The following is a 16,114-nucleotide window of genomic DNA, read 5'->3' on the forward strand; positions in this document are numbered from 1 at the left end:
CCACTAGCACTCCTTCGGAAAATGTCAAATTAAAAAGGTTTAAACCTGTAACATTATAAATAAAGCTAATCTAAAGTGTGCTTTATTGATGTGAATACATATCGTGAAAGATGGAAATCACACAGAATATGCACAGAGTGAAAACATTATTATTATTTTTTTTAAACACTTTAATTTTTGTAAATAAAGTAAATTGCAAAAACCAAACATGCTTTTTTTTTTTTTTTTTTAATCAAACCTTTAAATTGGGTATCTTTTTTATAATTGAACACTTTAGAAATGCAGTTATTTTTTCTTGGTTATCAAACAAGAAAGAAGCGCATGTCTCTTATTATTCCCATTCATACATACCTAAACAGGAATCAGTTTGAATAAAACCAGTAGAATGTGCACAAAAACATAACTCTTGAATCCTAATTTCTGAACACTGTGTAACTAAAACGTCCAGCCATTAGCTGTCATGCACACAATATAGAAGGACACATGAGCCTTGCATAAGTTACTTTTTTCGTCACTACCCTGTACAATCAAATACAACTTGCAAAATGACATTTAGTTGCCTTGCAAAATTCCTCCCCCCACCCCCCACCAAAAAATAAATAAAAATAATAATAATCGGAGAGCAGTTGTGCCACTTAACCAAAAGGTAACTTACGAAAATAAATCAATCTGCAGCGAAATTTGAATCCATAAACTTTTTTTTTTTTTGTATTATTATTTTATTTAGATTAGGCTGATCTAGATCCCTGCGGTTTCTTCTTTGGACGAGGTACAGTGCTGCATCAGAATGAAGGCTGCAAATGATATAAAGTTTCTTCCATGTTGCAATTCTAGAAAGAAGAATGGTTTCATCTTTGTCTTTGTTATCTACAGGATAGTCCCAGCAGGAGCATTCGTTTGAAATGATCTGAAGGTCCCCATGATTTACTAGATCTGTACTTCATCAGGAGTCTGTGCAAGCCGCTTGGTGCAGAGCATGACATCAAATAACTCCACAGTGTGTGCAGTGTTGGCAAGCTTTGTTCCCACTGTCAGAGAGTGGAGTCACCGGCTCAATTTCAGGTTTACGAAAGCTGACTCATGTAAGAAATGAACGGTCCAAGTTATTCAGCTGCAGTTTTGAGTGCTTGAAGCTGTAGCTGTACAAATATCATGGAACTCTAGATTTACCAAAAAAGATTTCCAAGGTTAGGATTCTGCACATACATTTCAGAAAATGTGAAAGTAGCATTTATCTGCTTTTGTTTTTTTAAAGTACCAGTTTATCGGAAAGTATTTCTTCATTATCTCAGTTGATGGAAAATAATGCCAGCAGCCTGTTAGTCACTCCTTTGTTTTTTCCCATGGTTAGCCAATCTGGCTGAATCAGCAAAGCAGTGGAGACTTCAGGAAATGAAGGAAATTAATGCTGGAAGTAAAGTCTACAGGGTCTTTTCCCACCTAGAAGTTTGGATTAAAAGGTGCTATAAAACACTAGATGCAGGAAGTGCATGCAAATGATTGTGTCTATTAATGAGGAGAATGAAGTAATACCAAAGAGCCGAGCCAAAGATTCTTGGTTATGGCTGTAAACAATACAACAGCTGCATTTCTGTTATTGAAACCCCAGGGTTCTTGCAGGTTGTGTTTTCATAATTTAAAAGATATTGAACAAATGTTAAAGCATGGGTAGACATTCTAGAACCATGTATCTGCCATGAAAATTTTTTGCCCTTTTAGTAATTTCAAAGTGGTAGCTCAGCGTTAAATTAATTTCCATAAAACTTTTCCTGCATTTGGAGCCTCTTAAATAAAAACCATTAGCAATAAAATCAAACAAACAAAAAACAATAGATGGAATTTTGATAGTCATACCCACCTCAAGCAAATATATGTTCTAGAATCCAATGATGTAGCAGGATTAGGGAGGAGTGAGTGACTTTGAGAACTGTCTGCCCCTCGGCCATTACAGGAAATGGATAGAAGATAGGGATATGTAAAGGTCATGGGGGTTAGTGGCACATACAGGGTTATTGTTTCCGTGATGATGTTTTTGGAGCACTGAAAACTAAGTGATTTTTAAAAGAATGTCCAACACAACCACTTACCATGTACTGACAAGTCCTTTATTGCAAAGTCAGATGTTCCATTATTAAAGCAATTAAACCTTTAACCTTTCTAATGCAGTACATTCTCCATAAATTGAATGAACGGTCTACCGATTTAATCCATTAGTCTTTATTAATTATTTATTTTTATTTTTTCAACCTGGATTCTATACAGACTGGACGAAGAATTAGGGAATGAAGGTCTGTTTAATTTGCATGAGACACCTGTCATGGAGAAACACATCAGCTTCACAAGGAGCATGATAGTAGGTGACTGTACAACCGGCTATCCTTCGTCGTAATGGCTGAAATGACTTTATCAAGACCTGCTCTCTTGGGCGTTCCTGGATTGGCATAGTTTGTGTTAAACCACCACTGGATAGCACAACTTTGATCAAGCCAGTCATGACAGATCAAAACAGAAATCTGTTGTGACAAGCAGCTAAAGTCGTACAAATCACAGAAACCGTCAACACTGATCAGACGCACCTGTTTACTGTGCCATGAGCAGGGTGACCTTTGGTAGCAGGTCAGTGCAATAAGGGTTTTAGGCCAGATCAATTTAAATAGAGTGATGTCATTAGGCATTACGATTACTGAAGTAACTGGGTTAAATAATGAGAACCGAAAGGTGAATGAGACTCAAGTCTCACTGCTTTACTGTTGGATCTTCTCATATTGCTGGAAATCCAAGTCCCTTGTTTATAAATCCATTAAACACATCTTAGACCATTTCAACTCTTCCAGACGCCAACTGGATGAAAGGTCTGGTTGATCTGCTCTTGTACTGAAATTGAACGCTGTATTTGTTATTTAAGAGGAAGCTTGTCAAAGCAGGTGTGCTGTATGGCAGCAGCTTAGTGTTTGGATGTCTGATGAGGTCTCAAGCGATAATGTGGTAAATTGAAATTATTCATTTATTCTGTTATTCATCTGTTGCTGTTTTGATTAGACCAGTTGACCTTCACTGCTAAAACCATTGCTCCTTTTCTTCATTAATCACTCTGGTGAATGACGTGTTTTCATTGGCTGAGTATTCTGTTTAGGTTGTACCATAAGCACTTTACAGATAAGTGAATTAAGAACTGGGACGCAGCTTCAGAAACAGGTTTTTAGGGCTTTCTCATATATAAAAGTATAAAATATTTCATTCTACTGACATTTTACCAGTGTTTAAAGACAAGAGAGTCTTGAACTAAACCCACAGGCACTATTATTCAGTAAAGCTCTTTGTGATGGTGGTCCACAGTGAAAGGTACTGTATAAAAATATATAGGGATGTTGGTTTTCATTAAAGAACTTCAGTTTGCGGCAGTATTAAAATGCACTGCTGTTTAAATCAATTGAATCAATGCAGTGGTATTGATTTACAGTATCGTGTGCATTAGTAAATGTTAAATACAACTTCAGGCTTGTAAATATAAATGATTTAAAATGTAGATGAAATACATATTATGCAACAAAGCGCAGTCATTCCAACTTGCGTAACATAAATATAATTGCTTTTCAGAATTGTTGCAATGGGCCACCTTTGTTCCAGTTGTTTTGTGCCAAAAATGATTCAACATGTTGTCATGCAAAGAACAACCTTAATCCATTTTATTTCGAAAAACAAACCATTTAAGTAAAATAAAAAAAAAATAAAAAAAAAAGTTGTTCTTTGTTTTTTTAATAATGTTTTTGGTTTTTGTTTTAGGTAAAATACTTTTCCGAAGAAGTCATATCAGGGATGTTGCAATTAAACGTCTGAGGCCAATTGATGAATACTGTGGGGTGAGTTGAAAAGAGAATCAAAGCTGCTTTTTGATTTGAATTACGTCATAGATTCCTAATAAAGATGAATTATGTTCTCAACTGTAGTACAGGTCTCTTTGATAGACTTGGCATAGAGTCTGGTCAGTTCCAAGTGTAGCTGGGCAACAAATCAGAAACCATTACATATCTACTTTGACCTAGATTGATGCCTGCTACCATCAGGCATTAAAGGCACACTTGCATGGCAGTATATATAGAATATCACCTGAAAATAACATTTGACAATATTCGGTTAGCTGGCCCTCTCTGAATAGTGAAAAGGAGGCATACTAGATGAGACATGCTTACTGCACTGGATTCATTGATTTTGGGGGCACACAGTGGGGAAACAGTTAACAGTTGACATTTCAGTTGTGTTATATAAACCTTCTGATAGACCAACCGAAAAGTGAAAGCAAGAATATATTAGATGGTACGTGTAGCCATGCGGATTAAGATGGAAACACAATTATGGATGACACCGGGGATGGTTCAGATAGATTGTGGTAACTGTAGGATGTGGAATGTGGTCAGTACTCAGACACCAGACTGTGTGTGGGATTAAATGAGGGAGGTAAGAGTACATGTCAGGCTTCATCCTTGCTTCATTATCTCTGCACTGGTACACAGAATAAAGCCATGGATTTAGAAATCGAACCATGGCAAATAACAAAACAAAACGATCTGTAATTGTAGCACAAGCAAGATGAAATAAACATATTTAATGACTAAGCTGTGAAGTGCAACTGGAGCCAGAAAACTGTGCAAAACTGTTTTATTGCCTAATAAGGTAAACATGGCAGGATAAATATTATAGCCGATACTGTTAATAAAAAACAGATGTTCCATGATAAGTCTTACAGACTCTCAATAATCTACTAGCTAGTGAGTAAGAAAGTTGTCCAGATTTGTTAAGTTCACAGTCGTTTGAATGTGCCAGTGCTTTGAAATGCTGAGACAACACTGGTCAGCACACCAAACAGCATTTTGTTTAATGATTCAATGTCTTACTGTATATACCAGTAAGACAATATGCCTTGTTTTTCTTGGCTCTCACAGATTTAAAGATGGTGTCTAACGTGTTCTTCCACACGTGTAAAAACAATGAACTTCAGGCATTTCTCCTGTGCTGCTCTTAAAGATCTTGGTTCTTGTTTATGTTATTTTCTACTGAGAGAAACAGGGTTTTGTCGGGGGTGAGCCTCATTGGGGTCTGTTGACCCAGAGGGACTCGGCTGGAATACAGGAATCTCAAAAAGAGTTGGACATTGTTAAAACAACTCATCCGAGTGTCTGATGGATTAGAGGAACACAGACAGGAGAAACGTTTCCCTAACCCATCTGCAAAAACAACCCTTGTATTCTTTGTTGCACATGATTTGCAATGGAAAAACAAACTGTACAATTAGGTATTAAGAGCTGTTGATTTCAGTAGCTGCGTCGTAATAGCTTGCATATTGAGTTCTTCTTTTTTTAACCTTGCTATGGGCGATCGTTAAGTGAAGTTCTTCAGCTCGTCTGCAACAGTTTCCTCCTTACTGTATGCATGAATTCTGGTTTCTGATTAGTTGGATTAATCAAAGAATAGGTTTATATACCAGGATTTAAAAATAAATAAATAAATAAATTCCAGTGTTTTAAAAGATAAGTACATGTTGAAATGAAATAAAATAAATATATTTCTGTCTGTCTAATGGCCAACCATGGATTGTTGTTGCTATTTTACATGCTGTGTGATCTGTTGACATTCTTGTGAATGTTAGCTTATTTTTGCAGTGGCCGTGCAGTGAGGTAAAGGACTTAAGTCACTGGCCACCTGGCCACTGGATTTATTACACCCTGGATCTTCACTAATGCTCCTTACATTCTCCACCCCTGGCTTGAGTTAATTGTGTGACATTAAAAGCATTCAGTCTGAGGTTAATGTGTTTCCCTTTCTGGCTCTTTGAACTCCTCCAGCCAAAGGCTTTGATTTAATGATCAAAGCTATGTTCTGATGCACCGTGTAAGATCTGGGGAGGGGAGGTGAGGTCAGCTTTTCTGCTGCCTTCAACAAGTGCTGTCAGGAGTTTAGATGGACTTGTAATGTTTATAACATGAATCCAGTTCATAATAGATGTTGTCTGGCTACATGTTGGCTGTCTTACTGCACAGTTGTTTTCTGACTCTCTCTTACCCTAGGGTGCTACCTGGGTGTTGCATTTGTTGGCATCTGACAAGGAACTACTTTGAAACTGCAAGCAAATAGTAGTAGCAGGGAACAGCTGGCATACGAGCAGTTTTCAAAGCTGTGGGCTCCTTGAAGTACATACAAAAGCAAAACTGACTTTATTATAAAAGAACGTCCAAAACCAGCTGCTTACCATTGACATCAAATCCCCCACCCCACCCCACACTGATTAAAATGTTTAGTTCAGAATTTTTTAGAGTTCTTGGATGGAGCTGGATTGATAGCACTGTAGTCAAAGTAAGATGGCAGTGAACCAAGCATACCTTATTCCTGTGAGCAGACTCCATGCCCATCACATCCTAACTTTTCCCAATGCATGTTGATTGAGTACAATTGTGTATTGATTTTTGCTGTCTGCTGGTGGTCTGGTCGGGACCACCAAACACCTTTCAAACCAAGTTCAAAACCAGTGATACACAACATCACATTGGAGGGATTCTGATCTAAGTAGATAACCTATTTGTTTTAGTGTATGGGGCTAGGAAGAGAGATGGAGGACGATAGAAAGACGATACAAATAATTCCGTAACAAGAAAAAATTATGTTTGCACTACAACAATACTGCATAGACTGTTGAAGATTTTCAAGTGTAAACACAGTAAATGTTAATATAAAATGATAATATAAGTCAATAGTGGGTGTTGGCAAACAGTCTCGAGGCAATATTTGTTTAAGCTAGGCCATGTAGTTCTTTTGAATAACTCCAAACTCCATGACTACTTGTCAGAATGCCCAGCTGCAGTGGTTTGTACTGCTTATCCTTGGTTGAACCTATGACTTTCTAGTTTATATGTGTTTGTGAATTCAGTTATTTAATAAGATGCATAATGGTATAAAACAAACTAAAACAAAACCATAATGAAACTGGTTAGATAATGATATTGTAAGTTAGCTTATTTCCTAATATACAGAAGGGTACAGTGATGTAATTCCCCTTTCCTGAGAGAGTTTTGTGGCTGGCTGTTAAAAGGGTAAACTAAACTCTTGAGTCCAGTCATTTGGGCTTGTTTGTATTCTGTGTTGTGTCTCTTTGTCCTCCACTTGCACAGCGTTAGGTTGATGCTCTTTCTTGTAGGATATACCAGTAAAGGCAATTTGCATTAATGCCTTTCCTCTGCCTTCAACTCTCAGGGAGCTAACCTTGCATAAAGTCTATTTCTGGAAAGTGATATAACCTGAAGTTGTCTAGCACTGTAGAAATCAATCTTGGATTTTAACATCATATCCTCCGCTATTTATTTATTTTTTTATTTTTTAATTGAGAGAGGCCTTTGAAAATCACTGAGGCTTGATTCCCCCAGAAAAAGGAACCCTATGCGTGAAGAACTGTATTGCCTTTTAAACACAACACTGCTGCCATGAGGAACTGAATCGATGAATCATGCAGACGAGGGTGTCACAGTTCCTGATCATATTTTTAGCAGGTGCCTTGAATGGCCAGCTGACCTTATGAATTCATTACACTGTACAGTGCTGCCTGGCTAATGGATTAGAGGAGCAGGCTGAAAACCATTGCCTATCTTGCAGCACCTTTTAGAGGCTTTCTCTATTCTGTATTGGTCTTAAATTCAGGAATGTTTTTGTAATGTTAAAGGCATTAACACTATATGTGTATTTATTTTAGCTCAAAGAGCCAGCTGCCCAACGTTTCGATATGCTGTACATATCTTTCTCAAGTGAGCCTCTATAACTTTACTATGTGTGTAGCTGTATTGGGATATTAACAAAGCTAAGCCCCTTTCAGTCTAGTGAAACTTGAAATTGGGAAAAATATGTCTATATTCAACAAATAACAGAGAAAACCAGATGATTAGTACACAGCTGACACAAGCTTTTTAAAGGTTGTTTCTGTGACGCTTTGAATCCTTCAGAATCACTGCAGCTTCTAACTAAACTCTAATCGCTGTATACCATTGTAATTCATCCAGACAAACTAAAAGCAATATTAGCGGTACACCATAGGAAAACCTGCTGTTGCATTGGAATCGTTAGAAATGTGCAGCTTTAACCTTTTCCCTTCTTCAGGCTCTCATCCAGTTGCCAGTTTACATCTCTCAGTGTGAAGAGGTTCGACAGTTCTTTGAGACCAGACCTGAAGACATCAATCCCCCCAAAGAGTATGTTTATTTAAGCACATCCTATATTAAGCAATGATATGATCTGAGTCAAAGTACTTTGTGCATGTGTCTTTGCCTTTTCACACATCAGTCATTTGCATGTTATGGTTTCTACCTACAAAATGTTCAGATACATTGATGTCTGATCCCTGACTGACCCAGATTGGCGGAGCAGTTTTATGTATGATGAATGGATCTGACATATTTATCATATGTCAATACATTTAAGTACTGTGCAAGATTCCCAATGCCAGACGATTCAAACTACCGTGTCAATGGTGTTAATATCTGACCACTGGTTTGGGCTCTTCAGTAAGGAATGGGGTTTCCTGGAGTTGACTCATCTTGCACATCTGGATATACACTGCTGCATGTCTGCAAAGCAGACAGATAAACCGGTCAGAACGGTGAACTTGGAATCGTCTTTCAAAAAGATGGTCAGGAGACGCTTTCACAACCTACAATCATGCTAGCAAGTTTATTGCTGTAAATTTGATTCCACCACAAAGTATTGTTAGGCTTCTGGAATTCAGTATGGTAAGCGCTGTTCCATATCTGTTGTACTGTTCGTATAATTATCGTTTGTTGCTGTGTTTTTGAAAAATCAGACATTCTCGATGCAGTCTGCTATAGCACCAGTGCTACTTCAATGTGCTTTTCTTCAAAGGATGCTAAAAAAAGATCCCTAATAATACCATCTAAAACATTTCATCCATAAAAGTATAGCGTTTATAACAAGTTAGCCCAGCGTTTCTCTGACAGAAATGTTGGCTATTGTCTTTTTATAGTACAGCGGAAAGAGGTCACAAAATCACACGTTTACATTTTAGGGCAGCGGTATTAATATTTTTCGCTATTTAGAAAACCTTTGTCACAAATAAATCACAAAGAATATGTGCCAGCATAAAAGTACAAAATCAGCCTGTTGATTTCTTTCTTTCTTTCTTTCTTTCTTTTCTTTTTGTTGTGATTTTGTTGTAGTGGTTTGGACATTAATCTGAGTGAACTAGGTCGTCTTAAACCTAGTTTATTTCTTCGGAAGCTTCAAAGAAGGGATTAACAAGTAACAGTCTGTTCTCACTGTGCAACTTTGTAAATGGCTTCTTGAAGAAAACCCAGCGCACACAGCTCACCAGTTGTTGACGCAATCATAATGTGCTGTGCTGGTTTTTCAAAGATTCATGACAGGGTCCTGGGCCAGATATTGCCTGATTCAACAGACCACAGAACTCTGAACAATCCACTTTTTTTTTTTTTTTTTAACTTCTAGCATCTAACTAAAGTATTGTAAAACAATCAAAGTTACAGTACACGTGGTAATGTAATACCATAGTTAGAATGCCAGTAGTATCTTTAATATACACTGCCTTTAAAATGTGGTGTAGTTTTATGATGGCATTATTTTGTGTTTTATATTCCTGACTTAAAAAGCAATATTTCATAATATTTTCACCTGACTTGCCCAAAATCAGTAGCTGTCTTTGCTGGAATAGTTAGTAAGTATGGCACATCATTATTTAAGCAAACAACATTCCTTTTAATTAACAACTGTCATCAGAAAGATATGATTTCCATTTGCAACTTAGTATCAATATGACATGTGTTAAAGCACATCCATTTTATAATATCCCCTTTTAGAAAGAAGGAATTTGTGTATAGTACTTCCCTCCTTGGTTAATTCAGTACATTTTGTTTAGACTCATGTCTGTATTTGTTGAGAAGAGGTATCTTGTACTACAGAGGAGAATAAACCCTAGTCCTTGGAAAAGTATGACACGATGCTTAGCTGGGGTTGTTAATGTCTCCTGTTGTCAGCTTATGCTGAATGATTTCTGTAGGGAGAGTATTGGAAGATAGTGTAAATCCTTGGCAGAATCTGCCATTGCTCTAAAGGTAGACTAATAAAAGAATGACCTTGGTTTTCCTTTTAATAATTGGATTATAGCTTTCCCTTAATTTTAGCCATTGTAATTTGATATCTTGCCAGGTTCCATTTAGCAATTTAAAAGAGTGAAACACTGCCGCCTATAAATCTGTTGTGCTGGCAGTGATGTCAAACTCCATACGCTAGAGAATTAAATTAGCAGCTCACTGAAAGAAAGCAGAGCCCTGTACAATAATCATAAAATACATTGCTGCATTGCACCTGCGTGCTACGATCACCATGGTGATGCGCTGCTGCTGTGTTAGTTTTAGTGATTCATATTTTCTTGGGTTATTTAAAGTAAGGACTGCTTTTTAGTCACCTCCAGCATAGTCAAGTATTATATTTTTGTTTATATATTGCACTTATAAACAACATGTGAAATTATATACCTCTGGCCACTTTAATTAAGCAATAGTGCCTGTCCATTTTGAACCACTGAACCATGAGCCAATGAAGGCTCTACCACTGTGTGGTAGAGCCTTCCTTGAGAGGGCACCATCGCTATGAAAAAAAAAAAAAAGAAATCTTTAAAACCTAAGTTTACCTTGAACTTGTAATGATTCATCACGTACCCTTCTGCTGAGAAAAGTTTGAGGAAAATAGTCCCGAAAATGTTCATACAAAAATATTATCACATCAGTAATGAGAGAAAAAAAATATATAATAACCAACAGATCAAAGCAGGTTTCACATTTATGATTTTGATTTGCCAAATATTTGTCTAAGAGAGAAGTCATTATAATACAAAGTAAGTTTCAAAGTAACCATCCATTTATTAGTGTAGTGCAGTGTAACTATATACATATATATATGTGTGTGTGTGTGTGTGTGTGTGTGTGTATGTATGTATGTATATATATATATATATATATATATATATATATATATATATATATATATATATATACACACACACACACACTGTATGGAACTTTTGGGGATTCTTGGATTCTGGATCGTGGAAAAAAAAAAGTCAATTTGCAATGGTTTAAAGAAGTATGGTTAATATAACTGTGAGCCTGATTAACATAATACAGCTGTGATTATGTGGAAGTTTACCATAGTACTTTATACACATCCAAAATAAACATCTGGAGTCACTAATTTTAAGAACCCAGCTGAAGATACTCATTTTGTGTATCCTATGCATCAATATTAGGTATTTCTTGAATGTCCAAATACATTTAAGTAGTGTGCAAGATTCCCAATGCAAGACAATTCAAACTGCCGTGTCAGTGGTGTTAATATCATATCTGTTCTACTATTCGTATAATTACAGATGTGGATGTTTGCTAGACAAGACGGATTTTAGTTTTATGTCCCGTTACGGGATGAATTGGCACATGCATTAAGTTTGCATTAAGGTTGCTTTAGTCAAGCCAGATTTGCATGGAATTTCATGTCCCACCGATAATCAAGAAGAAGCATGCATACGTGTTTTTTTTTGTTTTTGTTTTTTTTTTACATTTTCCACCATCTCTTAATCCGGAGGCTGTTCTCCAACATGGGAGACTTGGCTTGTGTGTGTAAGTTTAATTTTACTTGAGATCTTTTGCAGCCATCAGATCTGAGTACTCGCATTGGAGCCTGGGCTGAATTTAAAACCATGGCCTTGGTGTATTGATATAGTGTATTTTTCCATTGCCTGTATAGGCTTCTAACAAAATTAAAGCAAGCCTCACTTATTTTGCCACGTTGCTTTCCCAAGAGATGGTTACAGTACTTTCCTTCTGGGTTCTATTTGTTATGAGCGAAATGGTAGTAACAAGGTTGTCATAACAAAGCTTATGTGATTAGGCCAAGAATTTAATAGCGAAATAGAAACAAGAGTATCTGGCCAATTTTGAAGTGAGCTGCACAGCTCTGTTAAGGAAACACACATGCAGAGGGAAGCCTGCATGATCGGCTTTGTAGAGTGTCTGCTGCCCACATGGTCTGCAAATCTCAAGACAGAGCCATCACTGAGTGTGTGTCTGTTTTCAAATGGCGGTTTTGGTTACCGTCTCATTTTCATTTGAGAGCACATTTTGCGTGTATTTTTTAAACCAATTTAAAACACCATTTGGAAAAGATGTAAAATCCTATTGACCGTTTAACAGGCTTACCACTTATCCTCAAATTTTATTCAAATTAGTATCTCAAATTAGTGGTGAAATAAACTGTGAATGGTTGAAAGTGGCATCATAAAATCACTAGAATACTATCTCGGATCCCTTTTGAATGCTAGACTTGTAAGCAGTCTCTTACAGCCTTTCAAGGAAAACCTCTGGGATCTAAGCCATCAATCATATTCCCTCAAATGTTGTCATGTAGTAATTCATTTAATGCCACCCAGTAGAACAGCAGTAATAGTTCCTGCCTTACGGCACTAAACCAAAGATCAATTTCAATAAGAGTCATTACAGGTATGTAGCTTAATTTGGAATATAATAAACATAATACAAGAAAACCATGCACTTCATAATGAAGTCTGTGGAGCCAAAACGCTACTCCAGATACCAGTCCATCAAACAGGTGGAGATTTATATGTCCCGTGTCACATTGCAAGTGGGCAAATCTCTTTGGGTGGCCCTTTCTCCATAAGACAGTATGGAAGTAATCAATTTAACCTTTTTGTTTTTTATTTACAGGGAACCAGTTGGAAAGAAGAAATCTGGTAAGGCAGTTTTAAAACCCGCATTTCACCCGTTTATAATCCCCCAATCCCTCCCTCCCTCCTTTCGAACTCAAGATAATAAGTGTATTCAAAAAACTGTTTCACGCTCCAGGAAACTTATGCTAAAGTTTCTCTAGTACTGATGGGCTGAGCAGTTGTAATGGCCCACTTTAGTTTCCAGTCTGAGCTACACTACATAAAGAGCATGCATTTGACATTTGGACTGTACACCCCATTTAAAAAAAACACAAACTCCGATTCCTTCTTTTTTCCACCGATCTTCTAAGCATTAGAGAAATTGCAACTCTTTGTGAAATTGAAGCCATTCTCTGTACTGGCAGTAACTTTTTAAAAGATTTCTTCATTAGTCAGATTTTTGTTTCTTTCTTCTAAAGACAAAAGCGCCATCTGGCTGCTGAGATGGCTTTTTGCTCCCGTATGGTATCCTGACACATGTGGTTTTAATTTTGCAAAACACAAATCTGTTAGCATTAAATCAGTAACAGTGACATCAAGTGTAGAACAGTCGCAGAGGAACCATATATACGGTATGGCATAACCAGCAAGTCATTTATTATCTTCTTATCAGCTTAATGAAGTTCATTAAGAATCTTTATGAATATGAGAATGTTAATGAACCACCAACATATAAATAATTGCAATCCAAACAAAAAAAAATCATCGTACGAAATACAGTATTATTTAACATCCTTGTTGCAGCCTTTTGTTGAATCATTTATTTTCTTTATCTAATCATCTCAGGTTTGCCCTGTCATTGTCATTATTCCTTACACTTGCTTTCATTCATTTTCCTTCATCAGGGCTTGTCAAGAGAGCGACATCTATCCTAAAGAGAGGTAGTAACAGACACTTGCTTGGCCCTGCTCTCGTTTCACTGTCTCTACGTAACAATTATTGCTTATTTGGTCTGATTCGGCTTGTGAGGATCAAACCAGCACAAAATAAAAACCCAAAAAGTCAATTCTGCTAATTGGGGAGTAGCCGTGGTCCGCTCTATGCTCATTCACTGTGGTGTGGTTTTATGCATGGCCAGTGTCGATAACGCACTCTTTTGGTAAGAGAATTAAATTAAATCTTGTTTATTTAAAATAAAATTTAAAAAAATCACTTTCATAATCTTTGGCCTTTGGAAGCAAGCATTTTTTGAAGATACAATCTCATCCCCTACACGTCATATCATGTCAGTGTTGCATGCTGTAATTGCTAATGGCTTTTACATTTAATGGGAGAGGCTTCTTGTGATTTCTCTTTTGAAATGACATTAAACTTCCAGTTGCACTGTATAAAACTAATTGTTCCCGAACACTCATATTTACACCTTCTAGGTGTTGTTGGTGTTACATTACGTCTAAAAAAAAAGAAAGACCTTTTAAAGCAACATGCGTTTGAGCAGACTCACTTTTCCATTTTAAAAAGGCAGGCAGTTTCTATTTATAATTGCGCTGTTACACGCAATGACACTCCTGCCTGGTGATCTCACTGCATCGTGAGGTGACAGCGTGGTTTAGATTAACTTAGTTTGAATATCAAAATTGATTTATTGTCGGATTCAAGAGATGTATTTATTTATTTGTTTTTTGAGCTTATTGATCGTCTTATTTTTTCAAACATGTTGTTAAATTGCAAACAGTACCAAGATGTATAGAAATACAGTGAATGGATGTCAGGCAATTTAGTGTGGTACTTTAGCTGTACATGATATTTTTAAAATGTAGATATTTTGATCAAGTTATAAAGTAAAAAATAATGAAAAACAAATAACCTTTTCCCTAGTAAAGCCTTATAATAAAGTGTCACATAAGGCAATTGCTTGTTTGCTTTCATGATTTGTGGTAGTTTTGCTATGGTCAAGAATTGGTCTTTTATTATAATTCCATAGTGGTAACATTTTAATGGCGATGTCACCAGTTGTTTGCTATCAGCGTTAGACATTCTGGTACCGTCCTAAACAATTCCTTGAGCTCAAGGGAGTCGCGATCTTGCTTCACTTTACCGTATGTAGAGCCCTCTCTGGTGAACATATGAAATCCATGTACATACCCTGGTACTCGTTCGATCTTAAATACCTCTAAGCTTTATAGATCTTGCTAATTCCTCTTTTTCTGCCATCACACCCTAATTATCATCTTTACATTTTCCTAAACCTATTTTATTTTTTGGTACACGCCACTTGGTGATCAGGTTGAGTAGACCAGCATTCTCAGTGAAGTTCAAAATTGTTAACACCATCATGCTTTGTTTTACAGCGGGCGACTTTACTGCTGGAGACCCCCTTCTTTTAGATCAGTATGTGGCTGTGACTGACTATGAGAAGCAAGAGAGTTCAGAAGTCAGCCTGTGTGTTGGACAGGTGGTGGAAGTGATAGAGAAGAATGAGTCTGGTAAGGGAACTGGGTTCTGCGTATTCTGAAGGTGTGTCAAGATCATACATCACCTGTAATGCTCTAAATTTGCTATGCATGTATGACATGGTCTATTATAAGGAGGGTTTGTTTATACCGTACTGGAATGATGTTCTTTGCATCTAAATGCAAGCAATATTATGACGTTTAATTTGGTAAACAAAGGGCCCAATTCATTTAATGGCGGATCAGGGAAAAAAGCATTTTACAAATAAACACAATGAACTGAAGTGAAATACATTTGTTTGGCTTATCAGCCATGAAATCAATTAAAATGGTCTGTTTATTCAGTGAATTTGTATTTTTCTAAAGTACATTTTTCTAGAAAAAAAAAAAAAAAAACTCAATTGAGCCCTCAACACATTGAACAAGCAATGGGGCCGTCCAAACATAATGCCCTACATACCCCAGTGTGAAATTCTGCTGCTGTCAAAATACCTTCAGATTTCACATCCTACGTTCGAATGCTGGCTTGCAATGAAGCTTGCTGCCCTTTTTTTCCAGGGTGGTGGTTTGTGAGCTCGGATGACGAGCAGGGCTGGGTCCCAGCTACATGTCTTGAGGCTCAGGATGATCCAGATGATTTTTCAATGCCAGCTGACGAAGGTAAGAGCAAAAACCATGCTTCCTGTCCTGCATTCATTACCAGTTTAGACACGAGCCTAGACAGGTGTCTAATGGAATAATGTAATCAATAGATACCCCATTAGAATAAGCCACAATGTGATTTTAAGGAGCATATTACAACTCTAAGGAATCACCCTGGATTTTATCAAGCAGCTGTCCGTGTTTTTTATAATCCAGAGAGGTTACATGATGTGGTAAAATGCTCAAATAAATTCCATCTGTTCTCCAAGTTTTACAATAAGTAATGATAAAG

General features: G+C 36.9%; 1 protein-coding gene across 2 annotated transcripts in view; it reads left to right on the forward strand.

Annotated features, from left to right (window-relative positions):
- Nucleotides 1–16,114, forward strand: part of LOC121297178 (SH3 and PX domain-containing protein 2B-like) — a 43,700-nt gene that overhangs the window by 20,072 nt on the left and 7,514 nt on the right. The window contains exons 4-9 of one of the 2 annotated variants that reach the window (XM_041223283.1): nucleotides 3,784–3,860; nucleotides 8,137–8,228; nucleotides 12,786–12,811; nucleotides 13,633–13,668; nucleotides 15,079–15,213; nucleotides 15,739–15,840. In XM_041223283.1, coding sequence (XP_041079217.1) covers nucleotides 3,784–3,860; nucleotides 8,137–8,228; nucleotides 12,786–12,811; nucleotides 13,633–13,668; nucleotides 15,079–15,213; nucleotides 15,739–15,840 — 468 coding nt within the window. The remainder of the gene's footprint in view (nucleotides 1–3,783; nucleotides 3,861–8,136; nucleotides 8,229–12,785; nucleotides 12,812–13,632; nucleotides 13,669–15,078; nucleotides 15,214–15,738; nucleotides 15,841–16,114) is intronic. The other variant, XM_041223284.1, reaches the window with a different exon arrangement.

This window comes from Polyodon spathula, chromosome 22, assembly GCF_017654505.1.
Source record: "Polyodon spathula isolate WHYD16114869_AA chromosome 22, ASM1765450v1, whole genome shotgun sequence".
In the NCBI taxonomy this organism is placed as follows: Eukaryota; Metazoa; Chordata; class Actinopteri; order Acipenseriformes; family Polyodontidae; genus Polyodon; species Polyodon spathula.